The sequence below is a fragment of the Strongylocentrotus purpuratus genome, unplaced genomic scaffold, assembly GCF_000002235.5.
Source record: "Strongylocentrotus purpuratus isolate Spur 01 unplaced genomic scaffold, Spur_5.0 spur5_scaffold_1, whole genome shotgun sequence".
Taxonomy (NCBI): Eukaryota; Metazoa; Echinodermata; class Echinoidea; order Camarodonta; family Strongylocentrotidae; genus Strongylocentrotus; species Strongylocentrotus purpuratus.
The window spans coordinates 33,798,538-33,826,465 of NW_022145594.1; the positions used below are offsets into that span (position 1 = coordinate 33,798,538).

Genomic DNA, 27,928 nt, shown 5'->3' on the forward strand with positions numbered 1-27,928 from the left:
AGTAAACAACACAGCAGCAAACGGCAAATGCCAATCAGGCAATATTGATAATAATCTTTTTCTATATCTTTCAGATACATAATAGGAATCGCACAATACACTTATGACATTCTCTTCGCCGAAGTATCGTTTTTTATAGTGTTTCACTACATCAAGTGTGAACAAGGCTTCGAATCAAGGTGTACAATGTAAATAATTGCATTAAGGGGCAGGGGCATGTAACACAACCCTAGACTAGTATACCATCACTGTATCTTATGAGATTGGTATTAACGCAAGGGTGTTCAGGTGCGGGGCTTATTTGTTCTTTTCACTGGCTATCCGCCCCAACCCTTATCCAATATTTAGTTCCCACCACAATTAACGTCCAGTGCTTTTCTGTAGGTTTCTCTTTTCATTTACACTAATGCATGATTCTAAGGCGTACAATTCTTAGGCTCTCTCCCCTTCCTCTCTCTCTGTCTCCCCTTCCCCCTTTCTCTCTCTCTCTCCCTCTCTCTCTCTCTCCCCCCCCCCCCTTTCTCTCTCTCTCTCTCTTTCTCAACTCTGTAACTTCATCAATTACTACTAAAACCAGACTAAACTTAACTTAATCAAAACTCAAAACTTTGGCAAATTGAATACTTTAGTGTTCCAACTATTTCAAGGCATGAAGATTTCGCAAATCTGAACCCTTTTGCAAAATTCCTGAACATTCCTGGTTTTACTTTCAATTCACCTCCTTTTTTTTTTTGTCTTTGATAAAAATTTGAATGCCATATAATTAATATAATGTTTTAGGATAAAGAGTTATAAACCCTTTAACAAACCTTATTAACCAACTGAGTTTTACAAGAAATAAAAGACTACTTCCTCAACTTTTCAATAGTATACAAATGGCAGTACATACATTCCGGTACTGTACATCGTTTTCAAGAATGTATTACACTCACTGATCATGTTTCCCATCGAGATATCAAACAACTGACCCATTATACGAGTATAAATAAAACGCAGGGTCGACAGAGATGGCTGTCAGACATATGTTGTAGGATTCAAACTTGACACCTCAGTACTGGCATACATATGTGCAACAAATGGGAAATCAATTCCAACTCTCTTTTTTTTTTCTGTCTCTGTGTTTGCATGTCTGTTTCTGTCAATTTCTATTCCTCTTTCTCTGTTGCTCTATTTCAAACCAAATATCGGTCTCGCTGTCTGTCCATCTGTCTTTCTCTATCTCTCTTTCCAACAAAATATCTGTCTCGTTGTCTGCTGTTCGTTCTCACTGCTTCTGTATTTTTGCAAACTGTATCTTTCTGCTTACACTTCCTCTTTTGTCATCTATCTATATCTGCTATTACTTCTCTTTTTCCCTCTCCTTCCTGATGTTCCTTCCTTCCTTTCTTATTAGGCCTTACAATCCAAATGAAACTCTTAGTCTCACTTCATCTCAACCCGTCCCCTTCCAACTTTTCACTCTCCTTACATATTACAATCCTTCTTTTGAAGTACAGGTTTACCAAGTACCCTATCTTTCCCTCCCCCTCCCCCCTTCCTTCCCCAATCTTCCTTCATCCCTAATTTCTCTTTCTTTATTCCTTTCCTACACCATTCTATCCTACATACACCTTGCACACCCAGTCCCACATGTTTATTCCCATGTTTCTACACCAACCAGCCTATACACAATGAGAAGGGCCTTGAGAAACACCCAACTCACAATGACAGTAGGTCTGTCCACATCAGCTCGAGATTGCTAAATATCCTGCTATTTGAACTACCCCGATCGCAAATTATCCAGTTAATTTGCGTCTTCATCAGCCCAAAGATGCAATTAGAGGGATAATTGGTCGAGATAATCATCCAAAGATATCTTGGGCTAGTTTGCAAAATATCCCACTATTTGTCCAGTTAGTTCTCACCAGCCTAAGACTCGCACTATGCGCAAACGCTGAGCAATATATCTTGAGCTAATTTCTCGAGCTTGAGTTTCGAGGTCAAGTCTCGAGCTGATGTAGACGTGATTTGTAACTTCGGATATTTCCCAAATCAGAAATAGCATGTTATTTGGCAATCTCGAGCTGATGAAGACAGGCCTTATGACAGTCAGCCGGATTTCGGTTCACCTTCAACACATCCACCTGGTAGATACATGTAGATGTATACGTCAAACCGTAAATTTACCAGCAATTGTCTTTCCTATGGCAGTATAAGTAAACTTCTTGGGTATCACTCTCATGTTTCACTGGTGACTACGCTACTTCCTCTTCAGTCAACCAAGTATTTACCGCAGATTCAACCCAAAATGCTACTCTACTTGTACAGATTCATGTGAAATTATGTATAGTCATACTGGACCAACAAGTGACATTGTGAATTCAGTAGCACACATTTATATTTAAAACCGTGCATTCCTCCCAAAATGCTACTTTACTTGAAGAATATGGATGTATAATAACACTGGATGAACACGTACTAATGCAAATTCAGTAGCAAACATTTAACGGTATATAAACTGTGCATTCCACCCAAAATGGTACTTTAATTGTAGAATGGCGATGTGTTATACTGGACCAACAAGTACTAATGTAAATTCAGTAGCACATCTATCTTAACTCTGCATTAATTCCTCCCAAAATCCTACTCTACTTGTAAAATATGGATGTATAATAATAATATTGGGCCTACGAATTCAATAGCATCGGTCTACTTAGTACTTTTCTGTAGAACTTGTGTGTCATCAAAGATTGTATCTGATGAAATAAAGACGTACCTAAATTTGAGCAAATTAGACTGCATTCATACAAATCTTGAGCTTCAACATGTCTCTATCTTCATAGACATTAAGAATATGATCTTTTTAATTAACACTTACATTTACCAATGTACAGAATCTCCATGAAATGGTTCCCAAGCTAGAGCTTCCAATAATAATTCAGAATTACATGTATGATGGTAAACAAGAGGACAGTGCAGCTCCACTCAATGTGGCTTGAAGAGATGTATCAATTCACATGACTACTGCAATAGATCAATTCCCTTCATATAATTTGGCACTGAAAAGCCATAGTGTGGTGCAACAGAATTCTGAGTTTTTTTTCTAACAACGTAATTTCAGAGAATAAGCAAAAACCACAGACCCCTACTAACAACTGAGAACGTTTTTAACATCTGTCCATAAACTATGCAGGTAGGCCTGGCTACATAATATAAAGTGCAATTGGTCATATGAGCTTGTTAACAATATTGCTGTCAAATGTAAAGTAAAGTTTTTGACCAAAAATATACAGAACAAACCATATATAACCCAACAAGTGTTGATTATGTTTATAAAAGAAAAGTATAATTAATTTTGTGATATAAATATAATTCATGTGTTTTTCTTTGTAATCAATATAATTTTGTGTTTCTTATGTACGTATTCTTCAATTAATAAATGATGGAGAAAAAACAAAACAAAACAAAACAAAAACCCCCAAAAGTGCTAAGTAAGGAAAAATTACAACTACACCCTTTCATTACTGACTCATTATCGTTATATTCATTGCAATTAAAATCTGTCCTTCTTTGAAATCCTTATTAAAATGATCATTCTTCCGTACCAATTTCCAGAAATTTTCTTATCACCTACAATTTTAATATTTGATCTGTAAGAAGTTGTGCTCTAATGACTCTATTATGATCAAGATCCAAATGTATCACAACATTATTACGAATTGATACGATGTAATGATCGTTATCACATCATGATCCTTAGCAAACATAAAGCAGCATGGGGGAAAAGGCCCAGAAATACAAACCCGAATATGACTCACCAAACAGAACCTTGAACCTCAAAAAACAAATAAAGTTCATCTCACCCTTGACCTACTACTAGGAAGCATATCTCGTACACTATCCGCTCATATCTCCTTCATTTCCTCAGCTACCAATTCAATAAAAGGGCGGTTGACACATGGCCGTCGTAGTTTTAACGTTTGCGGTTTTCAAAACTTTAGTCATAAACAACAACACCGACAACAACATGGATTCACATAGGACCAAAAACAAAGAGTGTTCATCAGAGTTTTTAACTGAGAGCCAGGCAAGCGGCCATTCAAACGTTAGACTGGAAGGACCCCGAACTCGCGTGACAACTCCTCACAGCTCCAATTTCAAAACTTTAAGATCGCTCCTGGCTTAAAAACTTCAAATAAACTTCAAGTTTGAAACGAAGAGTGCACTAGCACAGTCCTAATAGCACTTAACCACAAGATAACCTTAAAGTTTAAAATCACAAGCTGAATTTCGCGGACTCACATGTGCACCTACATATTATTTAGTCAACACTGAAGTACATGATACGCTGTATGTAGCGGTAGCTAGCTAACACTCAACTGTGGTTTGTATTCACAGTACAATCTACATTGAAACCAGTTTGGATTCGCTCCAATACATACCAAGGACATACCTATGACAACAGCTATTTTCCCACTACTTGGTTTGCAAGCTTCCTGTTTCTGAAATGTTTCATATTTCGTGGGAACGACAACAAAATAATATTATCTATTTCTCATCTTAACACTGACCACTTGTTCCAAAAAACTCCTATAGGTAATTTCTCTTTTTATAATTACAAAAAATCATCAAAATATGCCTTTGTTTTCTAATTAGGCTATTTCTAATGAAAACATACAATGTCTCAAAAGACATTCTTTGTGATTAGTTCTTCAATATTTTCAGGGGTGGGGTCGTCCCTTTTACATTTTGGAATTTCAAAAAAGAAATGTTCTTACAACGCAGGAGGATTTCCATTGTTCCAATGAATAATAGTTGCACTTCCTTAAATTTCATCATTCACTATCAATAACATTGCAATACTGCATCGATGAATAACTTGTTTACATTGCAAAGTATCATTATCAAGGTTTGAAGAAAGACATTCTACCAGTAATAAAGATTGGCTCTAAAACCAGGGTCCAAATATATTTATTATCTTCATAATACAGCAGCCAACATTGATCTCTTGTCTTTCTTCATGAACATTCAAGTGGATTCTTCATTGTTATTGTAACATCTAGGTTTTGTCATCGTAACATGTAGGTTATCATTTCGCAAATATCAAGGTCATCTCCAACTAGATCAACAAAATAGACAAACTTTGGACCTTTACACAAACGTGCAAAGAAGCGCATCGCGATCATTTGAATATATTGACACAATGCCTGGAATGTTTTGTGACAATAAATTGAATTGTGCTATTTCTCTCATGAGAGTTAAACAGAACATTCACCATGAATTGAATAGAAACGTGCCTTTTTTGTACATTGATCAAGAAATTATTTCAAAATGTTAAGTATTTTCATTCGAGCAGTTATTTCACTTGATATTATATATAATTCCTAGTAAACACTTCAGAAAATCTTTCTACCCTCCCCTCCCAAACCCTTTCTCTCTCTCTCTCTCTCTCTCTCTCGTTCTTTTCTCCCTCTTCCTCAAATTCTCACCATCATGATGTCACTCTTGGTTTTTCCGTTCCTATGCCACTTTTAACATATTTTAATTCTCTATCTTCTCTTGTTCTACTCCCTCCCTCCTTCACTCCCTCCCTCTCCACCCACCCCCTCCCTCCCCCTCCCTCCCCCTCACTCTTTCCCTCTCCCTCCCTCCCTCCCTCACCCCCTCGCTCTTTTCCTCCACCCCTTCCTTCCTCCTCCCCTCCCTCTCCATCTCCCTCTCCATACTTTCCTATCTTTCATGGTTTACACCATATTCTCAGTTACACCTCTTTCGCTTTCCAAACCACACAGTCATTACTCCTACTTTCAATGACCCATCAATACTAAAAACACATCCTCATCAAGGCTCTATCCTAACACTACCAACATACACGTTAATACCATGAACCCAAATAAATACAAATGCAATGGCCATATTACCTTGAAAACTCCATTCATTCACTTCTTACGGTATACAGTTCATCATGCCCGAACTAGAAGTTGCCAATTTACTGATCAGAAAGAGGTACCTGATCTCATATTCCCCAAGTGTATCCTCCATGCCTAGACTTCAATTGACACTTGCTGTATTACCCCAAACGATTATTAAATCATGTCTAAATGACATTGATAACGCCATTCATTCTCCTTTAATTAATGACAATCCATTTTTCTTTCATGAAGGTAAAGCTGCCAATTCAAGGAGTTGATCATTTAACACATACTGGTAGTATTATCTTACTACAACAAAATAACTATAGTACCTAGCTAAATGATATCATGCCAAGGCTATATATTGTGTTTCATAACTCTGTTTCTTATTACTCATATTTTATCATTACTAAATTTGGAGTTGCCAATTCAAAGACCTATCTATAACCAATAAATGATAGTGCTGAGAGTTGGAAGGTTGTTAAAACACTATGAAAAATGACATGAGTTAATACCCTCGTACTGACATTATCACCACTGCCTATTTGAAAACAGTACTTAAATTTGGAGCCATGGCAGAAGGGCTTTAAGTCATAAGCTTTAACACAGAGTTAACGTTAATTTAATTTAATCAAATTACGTTTTTTTAATATACACAAGATTATGTCATTGTTGTAACTTCCGGAGCCTATGACCTACAAGCATTGCTTTCTCTTTAGGCTCCATCATATTTCTTCTCTTATTCAACTTAGTCTTATGTATCATTCTTTTTTTTGTTTGTATAAACGCATCCTAAAATGAGTTCAAAATGTAACATGCTATATGTAATGATGTACTATATAACATGTGAGAAATATGAAAATAAACTGAAACTGAAACTGAAACTGAAACTGAAACGTCCTTCTAGCTCAGAATAGATATATTTTTCATGAATATATCAATATGTCACGCCTAAACCACATGACATTTAATATCCAATCATTCATTGCTTATTCATCTATTCTATTGAGCAATAAAATTCATATCGACCTGCCTGTGATTTGAACAGCAATATATCAATACTACAATGTGTCAATGAGGGCGACATGAAACAAAAAACTGAATGACGCCTTTATTATCACTACAATAAATTGAAGGTTAAAAGCCAGAAAGGCATTAACCCATATTAACTTAATAATAGAGAGTTAACACCCTTCTGGCTTCAAACACATAAAATGTCTCTGAAAACAAATATCAAAGGTACAAGTTCTCTTAAATGTATATCCCACTGAAACGTGCGGTGATTTAAATAATGTTTCAATGTCTCGATGGGACGTTGGCCAAGTTGAATCGTTTTTTAAAGAACACTGAACAATATCTCGAAGGAAATAATCTCTGTTGTTTGGGATATATGCGATGAATACTAGAAAAGTTCTAATTTGATGATATTGGTACTTACGTCTAGTAAAGTCCTTTCTTGCTCCAGCATGCGTTTGAATGTGTTCAGTCTTTCTGATTTCACTTGAGCGTCTTGTTGGGACTACAATTGGAATGAAGAATAGGGGATAATAAAATCATGAACATACAGGTATTAATTAAATATGGAATGATGAGTTGTTCATTTCTTCCTCCAAATCTTCAATGCCAGCCCCAAAACATGAACTCTCTTCCATTAGATGTTGTCTATTACTAAACTTCGATGTTTCTGTACAGGTATTAGATATGGTCTATTTATAGCCATAAGGGTGGTAACTGTGTTTTGATTCAGGAGTTAAAGATAAAGTTGAGTTCTGGTCATGTGATTGCATTGTGAAAGAAACGGTGTGGAATCTATCAGAAAAGGTTGATCATCTAGTATATAAATATTCGTGTGTATTGCAAGGTTCTGGAATCATCAAAATGATAAGAAATTTGGCCAAATCTTGGCAAAGTTACAAGCACTGAACACAGAATGATGTATATGGGACTACACGAGCACATGGCGAAAAAACCTCCCCCCCCCCCCCCCCCCCCCCCCGATTTTTACGATGTTTCATGTCATATTTAGAATATGAAGGCATTTGAAGAGCCATGCTTTTCAGGGAACATGTTTAATCTGATGTTCTTCCACCCTTGCATAATAACAATGATAATGCTCACAAATTATTTGTTTTACCTCTTCCCAGAACTCAACCTTCCCTTTAATGCCCTTTTGGCTCTCAAGGTCAGACAGTAACCCCTTGTTGTAAGCTACAAACACAGAGTATGGATACATACACAAAGTATGGATTCATTACAGTTCATTTTCTGGCTCTCATATAAGGTTGAAATTCAAAAGTTTAAAGGCAGAAAAATAGAAATCATTCCAAACTAGGAATGGTTGGCAGCTATGTATATATAGAAAACCACAAGTCTGGAATATATATACCATGAACGTTCCCTATGCACCCCCCCCCCTCCCCCCTCCGCCCCCCTCTCCCTTCCTTGTCCCCTCCCCAAACCTCATCATTTCTACCAGGAATCATTCAACAACATCTAATTATACTCAGCTGTGCCAGGCATATTGTCACCACCTGTCTGCATTAATATCGCACACACAGCTCGGTTCTAAATTAGGCCCAAATTGCCACCGGTTCCCGAATAACGAGCAATTATTCCAGTCTTTTTTTTCCCCCGATGAATTTGTTCAAAGTGTACTTGAATTACCTTAGGTACAAAACCATGTATTCTGTTTTATTGCCAAAATATAGCATTTTCAGCATTACTAAACCTACACTGCACTTGTGACTAATACATGGAATATTACTATCAGGATTCTAATATACATCTGGGTATAGATGCTGTGCATTTTAATAAAGCTTTGTAAATTACAAGGAAAAGGAAAGTGAGAGTAAATAAAATGGTTGTTAACATTTTGTTTTCATAATTAGCACATTTGCAGGATCCAGATCAAATGACCACACTCATTCTAGTAAATTGTACATGTAAGTGGTATTAAAGAATGAAACTATACCTGATTAATATTGTCTGTAATTATTACAAGAAAAGCATTGAAATACTGCTAGCCAGGCAAACTGTTATTGTATCATCACTACTTAGTTGCTAAGACATAAATCCTGATTTATTTCTGTGTTGCTCGATCACAAAGACATAAATCACTCATTTCATTCATCATTACTTTTAATTGCGAAGACATATATATCTTGGAATGTTATATGGAATACATGCAATAGCAATACGCTTCCGATGTTAACGCTTGCATCTGTTTAGAGCTAAAAGGGCATTAACTCTGTGTTGAATGACATGGATTACAGTCTTTCTGGCTCCAGACATTTGACTTCAGTGGCTATGTGTTTGTTAGTCCAGCAGAATGATATATGTTGATGAAATAAGCACTTGATATGAAAATGAGATTTCATTTGGTGTGACAGCATCATTTAATAATATAAAGAACAATCGTGTAAGATGATTAAATAATGACATTAATATACAGAGCAAGTTGTGTAAGATAATTAATGACATTATGTAATTTTTTTTAAAAGACATCAGCAATAAAGAATGATTAGATGTATAATAAACGTTTATAGTTACAATAAACATTTCAGTACAGATTAGGCCTATATAATATTATTTCAAAATGGCATATTGTCATTTTTCATTTTTTTTTTAAAAGTATACAGCACTCGTCACTATCGCAAAAATATCATCACATTATGCAGGGCCTCAAATTAACAACCTGTTTCCCCCCTTTTTTTTTGGACCGGGGTCGGGTCCGGAATACACGCTTTAGAATGTGCGCTGTGTAAAAAAAACATTAAAAATCAATTTGGGGAGTCTAGACTTAGATTTAGGGCTCCCATGTGTCTTGGGCACCTGTTAGTGCCGAACTCTACATTATGCTATACACTCTGTTAGGAGACAGAGGGGCGTTAGATCTGTGTAAAAACTATATCAGTTAAAACCCTACCGACTCCAAACAGACGACATTTCAATGTTTATTAAATGCACCATTGTAAATGATATTGGATGTTTCAGCAAACAAACGACATTGCAATATTTAATGCATCAATGTACATGATATCATATGTTTCGGCAACATATACGGACCTGCGAATGAAATGACCTGCAAATTAAAAGACCTGCAAATGAAAAGAAAATTAATTTAATTTTCTGCACCGTGATGATGACATAACCCCAGTATCCTAGCGAATGAAAAAAATGATTAGGAAATGAAATATACAACTGGCATGATATTAACATTAGATTCATAATGTTTATGCCCTCGCAAATCATGTGCACCCTAAACATTATGACCTTCCCACAGCATCATGTGTTGAAAGCTAAATAGGCATAAACTCCATGTTAAAAGCAGATATGTATTAATGCCCTTCTGGGTCTCAGCAGCCAGTACATTGAATCGTGTATTTCAGTTTTGACTTGTACCCACTTTCAATATGTTTGTTGTCTTGATTTGTGTATTGTATAATGTTTAGTAACAAATATATTTCATAAAGTTTATTATCGAAAAAGGGTCAACCTTTATATAAGGATCGTTTCCTTTCAGGTTGCAACCTATTCAGTTCATTTCATGTCCTTGTCCATATGTTCTCAATGTGTATTTTATGTAGCTGATTGTTATATGTAAAGCTGTCTTTTTAACTGAATGAAATAAAATTGAATTGAATTACGTAAATGAAAAATATTAGTGTCAGCCTCCGCTTTCATGTGAGCAACTCCTGCATGATTAATCTCTTAATGAACATTTGAAGGTGTCAATGAGCTTTCCACTGGCAGCAAAGCAACTAGTCTCATCCCAAGCGGCCATACTATCAACCCCGCAGTTCAAAGGTCAATTAGTCTCCTCCAAGCAGTCCAAGCATCAGCTAAATTAACAGGTCAAAGGTTACCGTTCTGTGCGTGCGGGCCGAGATGTAATTTCGCTGCATGCGAAGAGAGGGCGCAGGAGATTGGCTGCCGTGTGGCTGGGTATTACTCCTGCAACGGTTACAGTCGCAAGACTCTTCGTGGTGTATGTTGGTCGATCTGCGAAGACCCATCTACAAGTATGTACAATCATGGAAATACAAAGTATCAACTAGGAGCAAAAAACGGTAATGAGAAGTAAAATGGAATATCTGATAAAAGATGTGAATCCTCTGTTGCATTTCACCAGCTTTGATGTCTTAGACCTATGAAAATAATTCAAATATTAGCTGTGAAAGAGAATAATCAAGCATACAATGATATTCTTAATCACAAACATTATGTGTGAAAACACATCTCCTCATCAGGCATCATCAATAGTACACAGTAGTTAAAAAGAATCGTATTCAAAACATTTTTATCTAAACTGAATCTCAGGAGTGGGCATACCGAATTTTAGTTGCAAATCTCTAACTTCTGTAAAGCAAAAAACTGTTGCACATTGCTACAACAAAAAAATCAACGTTGTACAATTCAATCACTTTGTGATATGAAATATTTGCTGATATAACAACTTCTGGAAATAGCAAAAGTTTCATGCACATGATGGTGGCTGATTTCACAATACAGTTCGACTTTACGGCCTCCAAGATGATGGATGAAAAGAAATCTTTGTACTACGCTTATGGCTCCACTCATCACTCTGGAGTGGAAGCATATTTTGATGAATTACCAATGTTAGTTGCCTTTCTTTCGGTTTACTTAAGGCCTGTCTTCATCAACTAGCTATTTTCAGACTCAGATATTATCCCCAAGCTCGAAATTGCTTTCGCTAATTCCAGAATAGCTGGATATTTTGGAAACAAGACCAAGATTTCTTGCGATATTTTCTTGACCAAATATCTCGATAATTGCAACTGCGGGCTGATGAAGACGCAAATTGGCTGGATAATTTGCGATCGAGAGAGTTAAAATAGCGGATCATTTAGCAAACTCGAGCTGATGAGGACAGGCCTTTAGAGACTTGGAGCGATCGTTAAGGCCAGTGAAGTTTATTTCTATAAGGAGCAACGGTTGCTACAGACCAATCCTCTCGGGTTCAAGAGCATCACGCGAAACAAGCTTAGTGGGACTGTGATAAGGGACATGATTGATGAATGGCTCAAGAATAACACTTTACTTGCTTGGGGATCGGTAGGTTGGTTTAGTTGGTTGATAGTGTATTCATTATGAAAACATAGCACTGCAAGCTACTCATATAAGTCTTGACGAAAATTTTGTTTTTGTTTTATTCGTTTCCTTTCCTCCTTTATCACAGGTGCTTTTTTCTGATTTTCTTTGAAAAATAAAGTGATTTCCAAGAATGTGAATTTCATTGAAGCCTTTTTTTGTATTTTGTTTTTATGAGATTGATGGAAGGGGGGGGGGGTTGAGATTTCCAGAGTTAAACGGTATATTCCATCACAACTTCAAAATAAAATGTCTGAAACCATTTATTTTTTGTTATACAGGTATCAAAAGCTGCCTGTAGATTCACTTTGAAATTGTTATTGTGTGAGTAAAGAAATTCAGAAGAGCATTAAAGATATTCAATAGTTTAATTGTATGATGCTTGTGAACAAGTCATAACTACTCAAGTGATTACAACTTCATTTTCTCTGCTACATACACCAATTGATAATTCAGCAAAATATTGAGCTTTTAGATAATACATGTTTACAGTCAGCTTAAAAGATTATATACAATAGTAATTAACAGATAAACACGCCGTACATGTTATTTTGTGCACAGTCAACCTTTAGCTCAACTGCTAGATATGTATGAGTATATCACGTTTTTTTCTAGATTTCTACAGCATTGTAAACATCAATATACAAATTTATTCACAATTGCAAAGTAACTATCGTCTGTTTGGAGCCAGAAGGCTATTAAGATTTAATGCCCTTCTGGCTCCAAATAGACGATATATGCTACTTTTAATTTTTCTCTCATTTCTAAAACTAGTACATGCATGCAGGCATGGGTGGGTCTCCTTCGACTTTTTACACACTGGAGGCTAGATAATATAATTGTAAAATAATTGAAGTTAAATAAGTTTAGATAGAATTATGGCAAAAGAATTGAAGAAAGAGGGGAACAGATGAGAAAGGTTGAAGAGAGCTGGAAAAGTTTTACAAATGGATAAAATTTTGATTATATATATATATATATATATTGAGGGAATGGAATAGGTTTTGAGTAAACATGCAAGTTATTCTTCTTTGGAGGAAATGAGGAGGGAGGGGCAGCGTTTGTTTATATGGTTGCTATGGTGTGAATGTTCAACCTGAGCGGTCCAGCGAGAATGGCCATGAAAGGAGGGCTCCCTCTTGAGTCCTGCCGCAGTGCAAACTTGTGCGTATTTCCCCACCAGCCCCGAGGAGATAGAGGAGGAGGAGCAGAGAGGGCACTCGCAAAGGTCGTCGTACGACGTAGCACTGACCTCGTGTTGGACGATGTTGTAGGACCGTGTGCGGTTGGAAAACAAGCTGAAGACGGTACCCTTAGAGGGCTGCTGAGGTCGTTTAAATGTCGCAGATGGGTTTGATAGTGGTCGTGGTATGAAGATATAAAGAGATGATTTTATACAAACATGCATGACTTCTTCACATAGTAAATCGATACGTAAGGAATGAAGCATGCACTGAAGAACAATCAGGAATTATTGTTCTTCCAAAAGAAAACAAAATTCAGAGTCAAAACATCATAACCCTATCACATCATCTTTATGTTACCTAGAATTGTAGTAGCATTATATATAAACCCAACTTTCAATAGAATGATTTTTAAACTTCACTAGAGTGACTTCAAACTTGCCCTGACTTTCTAATATTTTAGAGGGTTTATCATTGCCAGGATGCGAGGATCAAATATACATGTAAGTCAGGTTGGGGAGAAGTAGAAGTATTTTTATGCACTTATAATTTGGAGGATGGGTTTTAAACAGGAAATGAAACACTATTATCTGTAAATAATGTGTATTCACTACAATCTAAACAAACCAGTCTTCATCATCCATAATAGTCTCATTAATAAGGGATAATTACAATTTTTCTTTTATGTGAGAGTATATCAATGTCACTTCAAACTGATTAATTCATCAGAAATATGGACCATAATAAGATTCTAATCGAAAGCGAAACTTTTAAATGACACAATATTATTATGACCATGAAATATCTCTCATTATAAATATAGATATTATGTTTCATTATAATACTTCTATATCCTCCTATAAATTCCTTTTCCCCTCTTCTTCCTTCCCTTCCCTTTTTTCTTTTTTCTTTCTTCTTTCTTTCTCTCTCTTTCTTTCTCTCTCCCTCTCTCTCTCTCTCTCTCTTTATCTCTATTTATTTATATATCTCTCTTTCTCTCTTTCACTCTCTCTCTTTCCCTTCAAAACAAAATATGAGCCTATATGACACAACATCAGCGACCATAACTCATCATTAACACATCGACGCACTGCATTAAAAATGAAATGTGTCATAAAACAATGGAGCAAAAATGTCATATGATTCATGTATACGACAAAGGCAATGTGGATACAAATGAACATGTATGATTCATATACATTGGCATGAGAATGTGTCATATGGATTACTGTAATAACAGCATGCAATCAATATTATCCAAGTTCAGATATATAAAGTGTGAGTCAAAAAAAAAGTTTACACCTAGAAAATTGCTTATTATTTTAAAAACCATCTATGAAAAGTGATACCAAATGATTTGGGATGAAACACTCTTTCATAAGATGTATAATAATTTACTTTTCATAGTTGATTTTTAAAATAATTAGTAATTTTCTAAACTTTTTTTTGGACTCACACGGTATATGTACATGTACAATGTAACACTTAGGCACTCTGTGGTAATATGCCTCACTCATGTAACTTTTCTGATACTTTTCTGAGCCTTCACTCAATATTCAACAAGGATCTAAATACAATACAATAATACAAAATATAATGAAATTGTGTCTTCTGAACAAACCAACTAGCAAAAATGAAATCCAACCTTCCTACATAAGGGCATATCTAGAGGTGTTGTGGTCGAGTGGATACGTCACTTGACTGTGGATCACCTGGTACGCAGTTCGAGTCCCGCCGCGGCACAAATGTCCTTTGGCAAGACATTAATCTTCATTTGCCACACTCAACCCAGGTGATGTAAATAGGTACCTGGCAGGAATAAAATTCCTTGAAATGCTAGAGCACCATAACGGCAGCCATGATAAAGTCAGGGTAATAATTGTGGAGCGCCAGGAGTGTCAAGTCTGACAGACATGAGCGCTATACAAAAACCCACTTTATTTATTATTATTATTTGGGTAAAACTTTGTACGCAGCTGCAGACTAGATTCTGTAAACAATCACTCTTATACTGCATCAAACATTATTTATCAATGTAGAACTTGCATTTCGACGTAGGCGTTTTTTATGTAATTTCAATCAATAATAATAATAATAGTTTGTCCTTATATAGCGAATTTCAGGACCGCAAGCCCTCTCAATGCGCTTTTACAGATATATATTAATTACCCGGTCATCGGATTCATGCTTACCCGCACACAATGTATGCACATTCTTCACTCCCTGGGGACCAATTACTTAATGAGCTACAATATATACTTACATTAGTGGGCTGAGGCGAAGTTACTGTTTGTCTTGATGATGCGTGCCGGCTTATGCCCGGGGTAGGGCCGGATGGGGGTGAAGTGGGAGGCCCAGGCGGTTTACCAAGTAATGTTAAAGCTACAAACGAACCAGCTGCATTACAAAGGAAAGAAAAGTCAATTGAATGGGGTTACTACACTGGTAATGGTATGCTGTCAAAAGAGTACATATAATCAAAATGTTTTATACATAATAATAAATAATTTAAGTGTATTATTCCCCCCCCCCCTTCCCCTCCCTTTTCCCCCTCTCCTCCCTCCCTCTCCCTTTCCTCCCTCCCTGTCTAGAGCTCTATTCAAGGCACCAAAAGTAAAGTTCTTGTCAAGTTCTGTAGTACTAAAACCTCTCTATACTTCTGGCCATTTTTGTTTTCTTTAACAAATAGATGTGATCTCAGTGATCCCAATTATTTTTAAGCCCCATAAACGTCACTGTGCGACAACATATAAGAACTACACGTATATACAGTCAAACCTGTCTATAGCGACCACCCAAGGGAGGCACAAAAAGTGGCTTTTGTAGACACGTGGTCTTTGTAGACAGGTTCCTTTAGTTCATGATTCAATGAGAAACCATTTTCAAGGGAAACAACAAATGAGGCCTTTGTAGACAGGTAGTCACTAAAGCAGGTTTGACTGTAAATGGCTATTATCATTACCATTATTAGGAACAATAAATACCCAGAAAATGCTGAGGATACTCACATTTGATCATTTTAACGACCTCCACATGGTTGGATGATGTTACCAAGGTACCGTTAACCTGCAAGATATAATAAAAGAGATTGCAATGTTTAGAGACACTGTAACGTTTAAATCTTGGGTTTCCTGGGAGAAGTTTAAATTGTTGAAAAGAAATTTTCTGGCTCGCACCCAGTAAATTAAAGATTATGTACTTGATCTTGTAATTAAAAACAAGTCAGACAAAATCTTGGAACCAGCAGGATTTGGACCTGCAATCTACTGCTTGCTGGGCAGCGACTCTACCACCAGGCCATCACTGGTCCATGGCACGGTCCCGATGAACTGGAAACAAACACCTCAGCTCTCCAGATTCATTCTGACTTATTAATATGTATAAGTCCGTCATTAAGACAATAGTTTTAAATGTTGGGTTTCCAGGGAGAAGTTTTAATCATTGTCAAGAAATGTTTTGGCTTGCACCCAGTAAATAAAGATCGCGTGCTCGATCTTGTAATTGAAGACTGCACTGTTAAGTCATTTCACATGTAAGATAGAATACAAAAATATCAATGTTTAGAGCCATTGTACCATCCACCTGCACAAAAAAAAAATAATGTTTAGAGTATTTTACTGTTTACTTGCAAGATACAAAAAAAAAATTCAATGTCAAGTTAAGTTCATTGTACAATGTTTATGCAAGACAACCAGGCAATAGTTGAATGTTTAAAGCCATTGAACCATTCACCTGCAAAATGGAACCAGAAATATATCAATGCTTATCAGAGAACAAAAAGGATTTTACCACAACTCCTCTGACAATTGCTCTGCAGCAATTTTCTTATACTAACTGAATTCCTGCCTTCACATCAGACCCAAATAGGACATCGAACCATAACCTGAAAACCTATTAAGTAAAACTCAATTGCTATACTAACGCTAACCCTTACCCTACACTTTAGACGAAATACATGCCCAGAGCAACTGTCACCGGAGTGGATATCAGAACCTCTAATCGGAGAGCAAAAAATATATATGCGTTTCTTGGAGAACAATAGGTTGTGGGTATTAAAGAAATTATAGAGAGTGTGATTAATTAATAATCTACTAATTAACAGCCAGGAGGGCGTTGTGTCATGAGCATTTACATAGAGAGACTACCGGTACCCTTTTGGCTCTCAACACACGACAGCATATCGGTTTCAATACACTTAACAATAATTATGATCGATGACTAGTACAATTGAAGTAGTGTCTTATGAAAGGCATTAGTCAATGGAAGTCCCGTTTCGTTCACTTCCAGCTTGGTGTCGCACAGACTAATAAGGGTCATTTACCCGGTAATAGTTTCCAAGATTAATATGAACAGCTTCAATTCATATGTACTTTTGCATGACAGATCTGGCCATCAAGGGTCCATGTTTAGGCTTCCACTCAAAACCACAGAACATAATAATGTGAGTTGCCGTAAATCGAGGTGTAACAAATAAATGCAATATTTCAGTTCGATTTAAGTATTTTAAATCGAAAGAATCTCTCATTTCAATCTCATTCTAACAGAAGAAAGAACAATATATCTGCATTAGCGGATCAAGCCAGCATTATCTGGTAAAAAATGAATTCTATAGGTATCACTATCCCAATCAAGATTCCTTTCCAGATGGAGTTATTCCAACGTTGATCTCTTGAAGCTGATCAACTTGGGATGAGTTTACATAGTCTGCGGACACAGTCTCCACTGTGACGAAGCAACAGGAGCAAAGCCCTAGTTATTGATGGTGGCAGTGTTAGGACCTTGTGCAAGTGAAATCCTACAAGCCTAGGCCTGTATTTAATTCAATAATTATGTCAGAAATATTTAATATTTTACTCAGTTTTTCGACTTAGGTAAAATACTTAGCCAACTTCAGCATTCAGTTGATACTTTTGGCTAAGTATCTTACAACAGCATCCTAGCATCTTTAAGCCAATAATTTTGGAAGCATCGATTGGCAGGCTTATGGTTTTCATTAACAGTCATCAAAAGTTGAGCACATTCATATTAGCATGCAGTTAATGTGACACATTAATTGCGCATTACTTCTGATTGATCATGTGACGTCCCAATGCTTATTGGTAAGTAAGTCCGCTTGCTAAAGTAAAATACTATGATATGATCTGAATGTGATTTCAGATATTTTACTTAGCCAAGCCAAATGCTGTATAAAATACTTGCTTAATCTGCGTACTGAATTGAATACCGCCCTGGACTCCCAGGCAACATCAGATTTCCATCTGCTCCGAGCGAATATGTTTCTATGTGAGTTACTGTAAAACTAGGAACCCCATTCCGCAACATGAAAATGTTCGCCAATTGATAACAGTGGCTGCTTTTGCAACAAGCTTTCACAAATCTGATCAACTCACAAAACTTGTGGGAGTTATGTGTATGTATAGAGTCGAACAACATCTAATAAAGACATGTTTTTATAAAGGGAAAAAGGTGAAAGTATCTTCTTTGCAAAGATTACTAGTGTGAGAGGTCAATAGATTTAGTTTATTGTATGTATTCTAGAGTTGGTCCAACATGGCTGACCTGGAAAGTTAAAATATCCCCTTGTCTGCAAGCTAGGCTAAAAAGTCTTTGAGCTAGTACAGGGAAAGATCGGAAGACACTGGCAACATATCAACTCCATGGCCGAGGGGGCTTCTCCTAAACCCTGTTATTTTTGCCGTTTCAATTTCCGGATGAAACACATGGTACGAGGGGAGGATGTCAACGTGCCTAAGAGATTTAAATGTTGCTATATTGGAGAGGAGGGCTTTCGAGGAGGACCTTACATCAACATTTCATTATGAACTGGGTTTAAGGAAGACTGCTCTGCGCTCTCATCACCAGAGTGTCTTCCGCAGGATTTTCAAGAGAACAATATCGGAACGTTTACTCGCTGAAGAGTCCAAACTATAGTTACTCAAGACAATGTTGGCTAATTACTCCTTTCACAATCAGCCAATACCATTTCACTTATCATTTAATTTTTTGAAAATGAGAAAGACACAACAATTGAGCAAATAAAGAATAGATGCATTTTTTATAAACATATTTTTTTAACCTAATTGTATTCATATACTTTCTTTTTGAAATCGAAACAATCAAAAACAATTATAAACTCTAACAAATGGGTATGATAAAACAACTAAACCCCAATGCACAGATCACTATTAGTAAAACTATAGCCCACCCCCCAAATCTCAAAGCTCTTAGTTTGCCATTTGACTAATTCTATTACATATTTAGTTGGTCATCTCTCTCTGGGTTTAGAAAAATGGGTAATCATACAATGTACCTGTAAAAGTTTTTAAAAAAATCTTTGACACATGGACCATAAGAATACATACTTGAGCTTCATCCTCAGATGGGCTTTCCGTCTCCTTGTTCTTTTTAGTTTTCTTCTTGCGATGAGAAAATGCCATAGTTACGATAGGTAATGGCAAAAGTCAGTCCAAAAATCAGAAATACAATGGCGTAGTCAAGAATATGATATGACGACTCCTTGCAAGCCTGTTCAACAGCCACCACTATGCTTCAAATGCAGCTTCGGAATACCACAGCATGCTTGTTAATTATCCACATTAAGGGGTCCAAGGGAGTACATTCCAAATTATTCCACAATGCATAAAACTGACAATCCTGTACAACACGATGAACGTTCACTTCATAATTTCACCACTAGCATGTCCGTGGTACAGACAAAGAGAAAATCTTGTATAAGAATAATTATATATTTCATCTGTCTTTTGTCTTTCTCTAATAATAGTCTGGCAACATGACAACATTGTCGGATATGAATTTCTGAATCCACGTTGCGTCAACCCTCTGGAGTATTGTGCTTCCTACAAAACGCGGAGTGAACATTACACAGAAATCTTGCTTGTTTTCACATGTGTTACTAAGCTCCTGCTGAACAGAGAGATACAATCCAGGGGGGTGTTTCACAAAACTTGTCATCAGTGACAAATTACAGTTTTTGTTATAAGCTACTGAAATCCTTACTTCTGATTGGTTATCAGCAGATTTGTCACTGATTTTTGTCATTTGTCATTGAAAAAAGGCTTTATGAAACGGGTCCCAGATCTAGTCTAGTCCTCGAAATCCTAGCAAGGGCGCATCAGTGATGACGTGTTTTTTAACGTTTCAAGTTTAAAGAGATGTCAGAGCAAATTGAGCAAACAGTGTCGAGTCTGAACGCAAAAGGTGAAGAATGAAATCTGACGTTTTAAAGCCCCTCTACAGATCTTGACTGGAGTGCAACAGTGAAAGCAGGTTGAGCAAAGCAAGTTGAGCAAAGCATATGAGTCTGGATGCGAAGGTGTACTAATGAGGCCAACAGATATTGTATAAACCCCTCTAAAGATCCAATTTGTGGTGCTTCGGTGATGACAGGTTGGTTACAGAAAAGCCAACGCAAGTCCAGCAAAGCATGGAGTGTGAATGCAAAGGTGAAGTAATGATTCCAACAGACACCGTCTGGTTGTTCAGGTTTTAACAAAAGCCAAACGCAAGTCCAGCAAAGCATATGGCGGTCTGAATGCGAAGGTGTAGATGATGGCAACAGTATGTGTCAGTTCACTTCAACAACAGAATCCAATCCACTTGATTCAGCACAGCATGTGAACTTGACCTCACTAAGTATTGACTCAATGTAAGCATTGGTAACAAATATAAGCCATCCTGCCAACAATGACACAAGCCAGTTATGAAGAAGCAGAAAATCAGGTTTTCCAAGCACTCACAATATTTAGTAGGTGTGTCAGTAGTTCGTCATTGTCGACAAAAAGTTCAACAATAGCACATTCATACGATGATGTTTGCAGTAGAAAAATATCCACAGTAACTGGTGCAGTCAGTGACTTTGCAAATACACAATCCAGAAGAATCTATGAAATAGAGGAAAAGGCATTGTATGCACTTTAGACTACATTCATGTTCCTTTGGTTCCCCACCCCTTGTTCTATTCATGTGATGATTCAGCTGAAAATAATGTGGTTCACTTCACATGTCACAATCATTGTAACAGGGAACTCCCGAGAAGTCATTCGGTGTAGGAGTCGCCAATTTCCTTTGACAACAGATTCAAAACTTGTGATCTTGGAGTACCAGTTTCACAAGTACATTTGAAGTACACTATCAAAATGAATGAAGGGATAAGGGAAAATCTGATTTGTAAGATTTCTATGAGAAGAGTTTCACAAGTATATTTGAAGTACACTATCAAAATGAATGAAGTGACAAGGGAAATTCCGCATTGAAAGATTCTTTACGCAAGATTTCTTTCAAGATAGTGAGGAAAGGATCCTTGGCCTTGGACAACAGATTAAAAACTTGTGATCTTGGAGTTACCAGTTTCACAAGTATATTTGAAGTACACTTAATGAATGAAGGGATAAGAGAAATTCCTCTTCAAAGATTTCTATGAGAAGAGTTTCACAAAGACTCTTTACGCAAGTTTTCTTCCAAGATATTGAAGAAAGGTTGGAACACATCCAAAGAGTGCCAAGGATTCAAAGATTTCTCACTTCCAGGTCTCAATGCTTGGTAACCCCTTGAAATTACTCATGAATTTCTTCTACTTTCTGTCTCCTCACAGAAGGGCAAAAGTTGTATCCAAAGTCAAGTTCACTCGGTATTCAGAATAACCTCAAAATGTGAACACAGCTTAAAATTAGATTCCCATTCAGATGCTAGTAAGAAAAATTTAACACGTTCATACGACAGCACTACTGAAGTCAAAAGCGTGGTTCAGGTGTTCAGTATAACTCAAAATGTGAACAAGGCATAAATAAACATTTAAATGCAGATCCCATGAGGAAGAGTCTGGCTCAGAAAAGAGCACAATAAAATATATTTAGCAAAAGTCATTGGATATATGGATATGCAGATTATCTCCAAATGTGAATAGAGCTGATATAGATATTTCAATTTGATGCCATATGGGAACTCCAACTGAGAAAAAAGCACAAGTAGAATCCCAAGCAAAATTATTTGATATGTGGAGAATATCTTCAAATGTGAACAAGGCAATGAGCGATCTTCTCATTCTGGTGCCATAAAGTAAAGTCCAGCTCACGAGAGAGCACACAAATTGGATCCAAAATTAAGTTCAGTAAATGTCCATGCTATCTCCAAGTATGAACAAAGCTCACAGAGATCTTCTAAATAGATGACTTAAAAGTAAAATCTGGCTCAGAAGATCCAAAGGGGAGGTCAGTGGAAGCACAGAACACCTCAAAATGTGAACGAGGCTTAGAGAGATCTTCCCATGTTGATGCAAATGCAGAAACATCTGTCGAAAGAAGAGCAAAGCGGTATCTCCTTTCAGGAGCACAATCACGAAGGGATATAAAGGGCCAAGTCAGGGCACGATCGAGGAGAGTCGCATCCAACAGCACCCCACTCAAACCAGTCAATAGTTTGTTGGTAAGAGCCCAGGAGGAGCTCGAAGCTCAGCTGAATGGTCAGTGCAGCATCCCTTCAGTTAATGCATCCCGGCACATAACACAGAGAGCATCTCATCTCGCTATGCACATGAACTGCTTTCTCCTGAATGCTGCGGGGAGATTGGTGGAGCCTGAGCAGGCACACAATGCATGCTGATGGTGTCATGCCACCTCAGGGATTACGCAAGGCACGGGAGTAAACAACCGCGATACCAGCTGACAGTTGGGATGAAAGTATTTCATTTCAGAATCCGACCTGGAATCCTCACTTCGACGGTCTCCATTTTCCCTAAATGGACAGAAATTGAATCATGGGGTCCCTTTACAAATGTGTCAGAGTATATGCATTTACAGCCTTCTAGTACCAAACAGATGATATGTGATGAATCCTACACGCACGATGAAAACAACTGATGCATTAAAGGTACTATGTCCCATTTGCAGGCCAAAAAATGAAAAAGTTAAATTCCAACTGCATTGAAAGATAATACTAATTTAGAAGTTCCCTAAAAAAGGTGGGGCTTTACAATGTTTTCAAGTGGGAAAATAACGACTATTAGTTGTCAAATCGACTTTAAGGGCTACAGAGCCCAAAAGTAATAGTCTTGATTTTCAGACAATTGTACCGAATGGTCATACGTTTTATGCTGCGCAAAGATTCAATCAGTTTAATCTTGGCCATCACAAGAAGTGGGTTATTGATGTAGACAAATGCTCATGTACCCTTTACAACTCTTTTCATGTATGTTATTACCAAAGAAGAAAAAAGCCAGTCAGTCACTCAATATTGTCTGACAGTAGAGTCTAGCAAAGTAAACAGGTTTCCTTGCATAATTTGAATATGAGGACACTGCTAACATTTAAATTTCACAGACAGGACATACATGACATATTCACAATTCCTGCAAAGTTCTACAGCATTTGAGGTTGGCTGCAAAAGGGACATAGTACCTTTAAAGAAAAAGACTAATCCAAATAAAGGGAATTGATCGCATCGTAGGATGAGAGCACATAAGTACGCGTAACGCTACTAATGACATTCATGTGAAACATCATCATCAAATGATGATTGCTTTAACATGTGATAATTAGACCAGCTAATCTGTCAAGCATGCACTTCAGTTCCAATGTGAAAGAGAGAATGACTCTATCATGATATCATTCACAACCACTCTGTGTATCTCAAGTGGAATAAGAACTAATACAATTTAATTGAGTAGAGGCAAGGAAACAAACCAAATTTATATCAAACTAGTTTACTAATTCCATCGGAGAGAAAGAAAAAGTGCAGTAGGTTCTATTTTGGTGGAAAGTCTGCTCCTCAAAATTAAGAGGTAAAATCTTGATTATACTTTCAAAATGGCTTTACACTTTCTGAGATATTCTTCCAACATTGATGTCACAGAAAATACAGAAAAAAATGTATATAACCTAGTTACTAAATGCCTAGAAAAAGTAGGGTGGCTTCCAAAAGTAATTGAAAGTAAACCCCTCCCACCCCCCCCCCTCCTAGAAAAATAAAACCTTTGGCATCATGGCCTAGTCCATACACCTACCCCCCCCCCCCCTCCCTCAAATTGACCAACTGCAACCAATTCATTATCTATGCATTTCATAATTTCAATATCGCATTTCCCCCTTTCCTTGGAAAACGAGATCCCCGATCGGATGAATTGCTAGTCCATTAATCGGCGCTGACAGGTCTTACTTTATGCAGTCCCACATATTGCCAATCTTATCATGTCCCTGAGATATGGGCCAAGTGTTGCCCCACATGTGTTCCTACAGCTTACAGCCTAAATTCAGTAGGAAGGTTCACACGACAGGTCCGTTAACTTAAAGTAATGTTGTAGTTATAAACTATAAAGTTATCTTGCAGTTAAGGACAGTGCGGATGCACTTGTGGTTACAAAACTTGAAGTTAACTCGCGGTAACAAACCATGACAGATCTTAAGGTTAGCGTGATAACTAAGAGCAGAAGGGGTCCTCGCTCAAAGTTATGTTCATATGTCCCATGTGAACCCTCCTCATCGTAGTTAATGGATCCTTGTTTACAACTTCCCAATTCCGCAAACTTAAAGTTTAAAACTATGAGGGCACCATGTGAACATAGCTACTGGCTAACCATCTCAATTCTCACACACGATTCAATGCTCATCAGGGGCCCGTTTCACAAAGCCTTTTTCAATGACAAATTACAAAAATCAGTGACAAGTCTGCTGACAACCAATCAGAAGCAAGGATTCCAGTAGCTTATAACAGAAACGGTAATTTGTCACTGATGACAAGTTTTGTGAAACGAGCCCGTGATCCAACCCTGGAGAAATCAGAGCAACAATTATGAATCCATAACTCCTATCCTCACTGTATCTTCTTCAACCCATCACCTGCTAAGATAGAAGTTTAAACTTTTAAAACTTGTACAAATGGCATCTTCAGAGCCAGGAGGGTCTTGGCTGTGTTTAATGCGTATGAGCTAATGCCCAACTGGCTCCAAACCAGATCATAAAGTTAAGTATTTATATGAACCTGTATTCCACATTCACTTGACATGTACAATGTAACTACAACAAAGTGTGGATACAACCATGGACCTACTGTAGTAGGTCCATGATACAACTGACCAAGTCCTAAGGCTTGAATTGAACTACCAACCCTCCCCGCCCCATCTCCAAAAAAAATGGTACCAAAATGTTGACATTTAGTATTCTTATAGCAGGACCCTCATGCATTTTTCAATATCTTAGAATAATATCTTAAACCACTTTAAAACAGTGTACATTTACTGAAAGCTGTTAGTATACTGCAGTAACCATCATAAACACTTCTTTGTAATCATTATCATCATCATCATTATCATCGCGACAGCACTCACTTAAATAAAATGTACATTTAATACTGAAAGCTAGTAGTATAGTAACCAACATAAACACTTCCTCGTAATCATTACCACCATCATCATCATCATCATCATCATCGCAACAGCACTCTATATGCTTGTTTTCATCAGCTCAAGTTTGCCAAATAGTTTGTATTTCTGATTCGGAAAATTAGCCCAAAGTTACAAATGGCGTCCTCATCATCTTGAGAAATTTGCTCAGTGTCCGCGCATAGTGCAAGTCTTTGGGCTGGTGAAGCCGGACCAGACAAATAGCAGGCTACCTTGCCAAGTACTATTTTGAAAACTAGCCCGGCAAACTCGAGCTGATGAAGACAGGCCTTTTGGCAATATTTCTCAAGTTCTCCCAGTGCAATTAGAACACGACTCGGTGACCAAAGACCTCATCCTCCCTCGCAATACACAACACACATGGGATTTCACTTAGAGAAGCAAGTGATGCTGTAATTCGAGACATTTATGAATTATCCTTAATAAGGATGACAATCCCCCGGAATTAGCGTGCTCGTGATGCGTATCCCATTGACAGGTCGCCACCTCCCACAGCGTCTAAGATCTAAACGGGCTCATCGGACCCGAACAATAACGGTAACAGCAACGTGATTTTTTAATTAAAGGTACACCTAAAGCCGGATTACATCAAGAGAGATGCGCATGCAAAATAGTAGGGTGAACATACAAAATTTGAATTTAAAAAAAAGTAGGGTGAACCTTTAACTTAAAGTCTCATAGTTGTTATCAATAAGAAATGCTAGAATTATATGACAAATTTGCTCTCAGCCTGTCGAATGCAATGATTTCAGTAGCTTGTAACTGTTTGTGTCACTGGTTATTAATAACAATGTTTAATGAAACAGGGTCCTGGTCCAACCGGCCCGAAAAAATGTGATAGGAGATACACTCTGGCACAATATGAAATATTCTTATTTCTACTTATGTTGGTTAATGAGCATGTTTAACCCATTGATCACTAGAAACGGGTGGCTTCTGTATTAAGTCTATGGGAATGACAGACAGACATCCATATGGTAATACGAGAAGTCAGTATTCAATTGGTCAAGAGTACATACGTTGCAGGCATCTATAAGACTCTCAAAAATGTAAATAACACTTTGAGCAAAATCATTAAAAATACAAATTTGGTTGATTCCAACATGAATTCCAATGTACTTTTGAATACATACCTTGAATTTGATACAAAATACATTGAATTGATGATCCTTCCTGTCATATCACAAGCAATGCAGAGAAGAGATTACAAGCTTTCATTTCTCGCTTACAAGAAACCAGAAATGAAATGAACAACATACTTCCTGCCAAACAAAAATCTGGTCATCAACATTTTAGGCACGGGACGGATGGCTAATATTGCAGTAGACGTATTAAACAAACAGCTCCTGTTTCTATTGTACTTTGTACAGGGCTCGTTCTTTACAAGCTTGATATCCAAGGCATTAGCGAAGGCAGAATTACAAGGAAGTTTACAGTGCTTCTATTATTAACAGAGTGTAATCAAGTAAGGCTGTAACTAAATGCAGGTAGCACTAGCAGATAGAATTGATCCTTTCATGTACTTCAGTCCTTTAGGCATGAATGAACATGCCTTGCCAATGCAGACAAGGACATACTATTTAAAGGGTTCAAGTGTTTATATTATCAGAGATAAAAGTAAACAGGAGGAGTCAGCTGTTTAGCTCTGGATAACTAAATAATATTTAACTATTAAGAGCTATGGTTGGAAAAAAATATCGTAAAATGTACATGCAAATGAATGCACTTGAATCTTATTGTAATTTTTTTACATTAAAAATCGCTGTCAGAATGTAAATGGAATGGATCAATTATGTACATTAATTTTAATTACGATTAAAGCTTCATAATTACACATACAATGCCATAAAAAGGCAAGGCTCTGTTGCTGTTGGGTGTCTACAGGTATGTGTGTGGAGGGAAGGAGGGGGGGGGGGGCGGGGTAGACACCGAAATGTTTTTCTCTTGTCAATAAACACATGAAGGAATGCCAACATCATAATCATATCGCCTGGGGTTGATAATTGAGAATGATTCCAGATTTGGATTGGAGATGGGGGCAGATGTTTTGAGTCCCTCCATGCTAATTGGAATGGGGTCCACAATGGGCTCATTCAAACAATTAGGTAATGAAGGGCGCGTTCCTACTACCAGATTCAAGTCTTGTTCAGGTACATGTATGTGGTGATTTATGATGATGTTTCATACTGTTCACACTTTTATATCGTAGCTCAGTGAATACGCGAGGACCTGTGTTGCATACAGTTGCCATTCATTTACACGTTTAAAAAAAAAGGAAGCCGTTATTTTGCGACAGCGGTTTACCATATCATATCTGAACAAGCCTTTGG

General features: G+C 37.2%; 1 protein-coding gene across 6 annotated transcripts in view; it reads right to left on the reverse strand.

The window, feature by feature from the left end:
• LOC576882 (rho guanine nucleotide exchange factor 12) overlaps window positions 1–27,170 on the reverse strand; it is a 114,976-nt gene extending 87,806 nt beyond the window's left edge. For 5 of the 6 annotated variants that reach the window (XM_030978105.1, XM_030978104.1, XM_030978109.1 and 2 more), the window contains exons 1-4: window positions 19,549–19,867; window positions 16,195–16,252; window positions 15,450–15,583; window positions 7,330–7,410 (exon numbers count right to left, since the gene is read on the reverse strand). In XM_030978105.1, coding sequence (XP_030833965.1) covers window positions 7,330–7,410; window positions 15,450–15,583; window positions 16,195–16,252; window positions 19,549–19,623 — 348 coding nt within the window. In that variant the 5' untranslated portion in view covers window positions 19,624–19,867. Of the gene's footprint in view, window positions 1–7,329; window positions 7,411–15,449; window positions 15,584–16,194; window positions 16,253–19,548; window positions 19,868–26,731 lie in introns of those variants that run through there. The other variant, XM_030978108.1, reaches the window with a different exon arrangement.
• Between the last annotated feature and the right edge of the window lie 758 nt (window positions 27,171–27,928).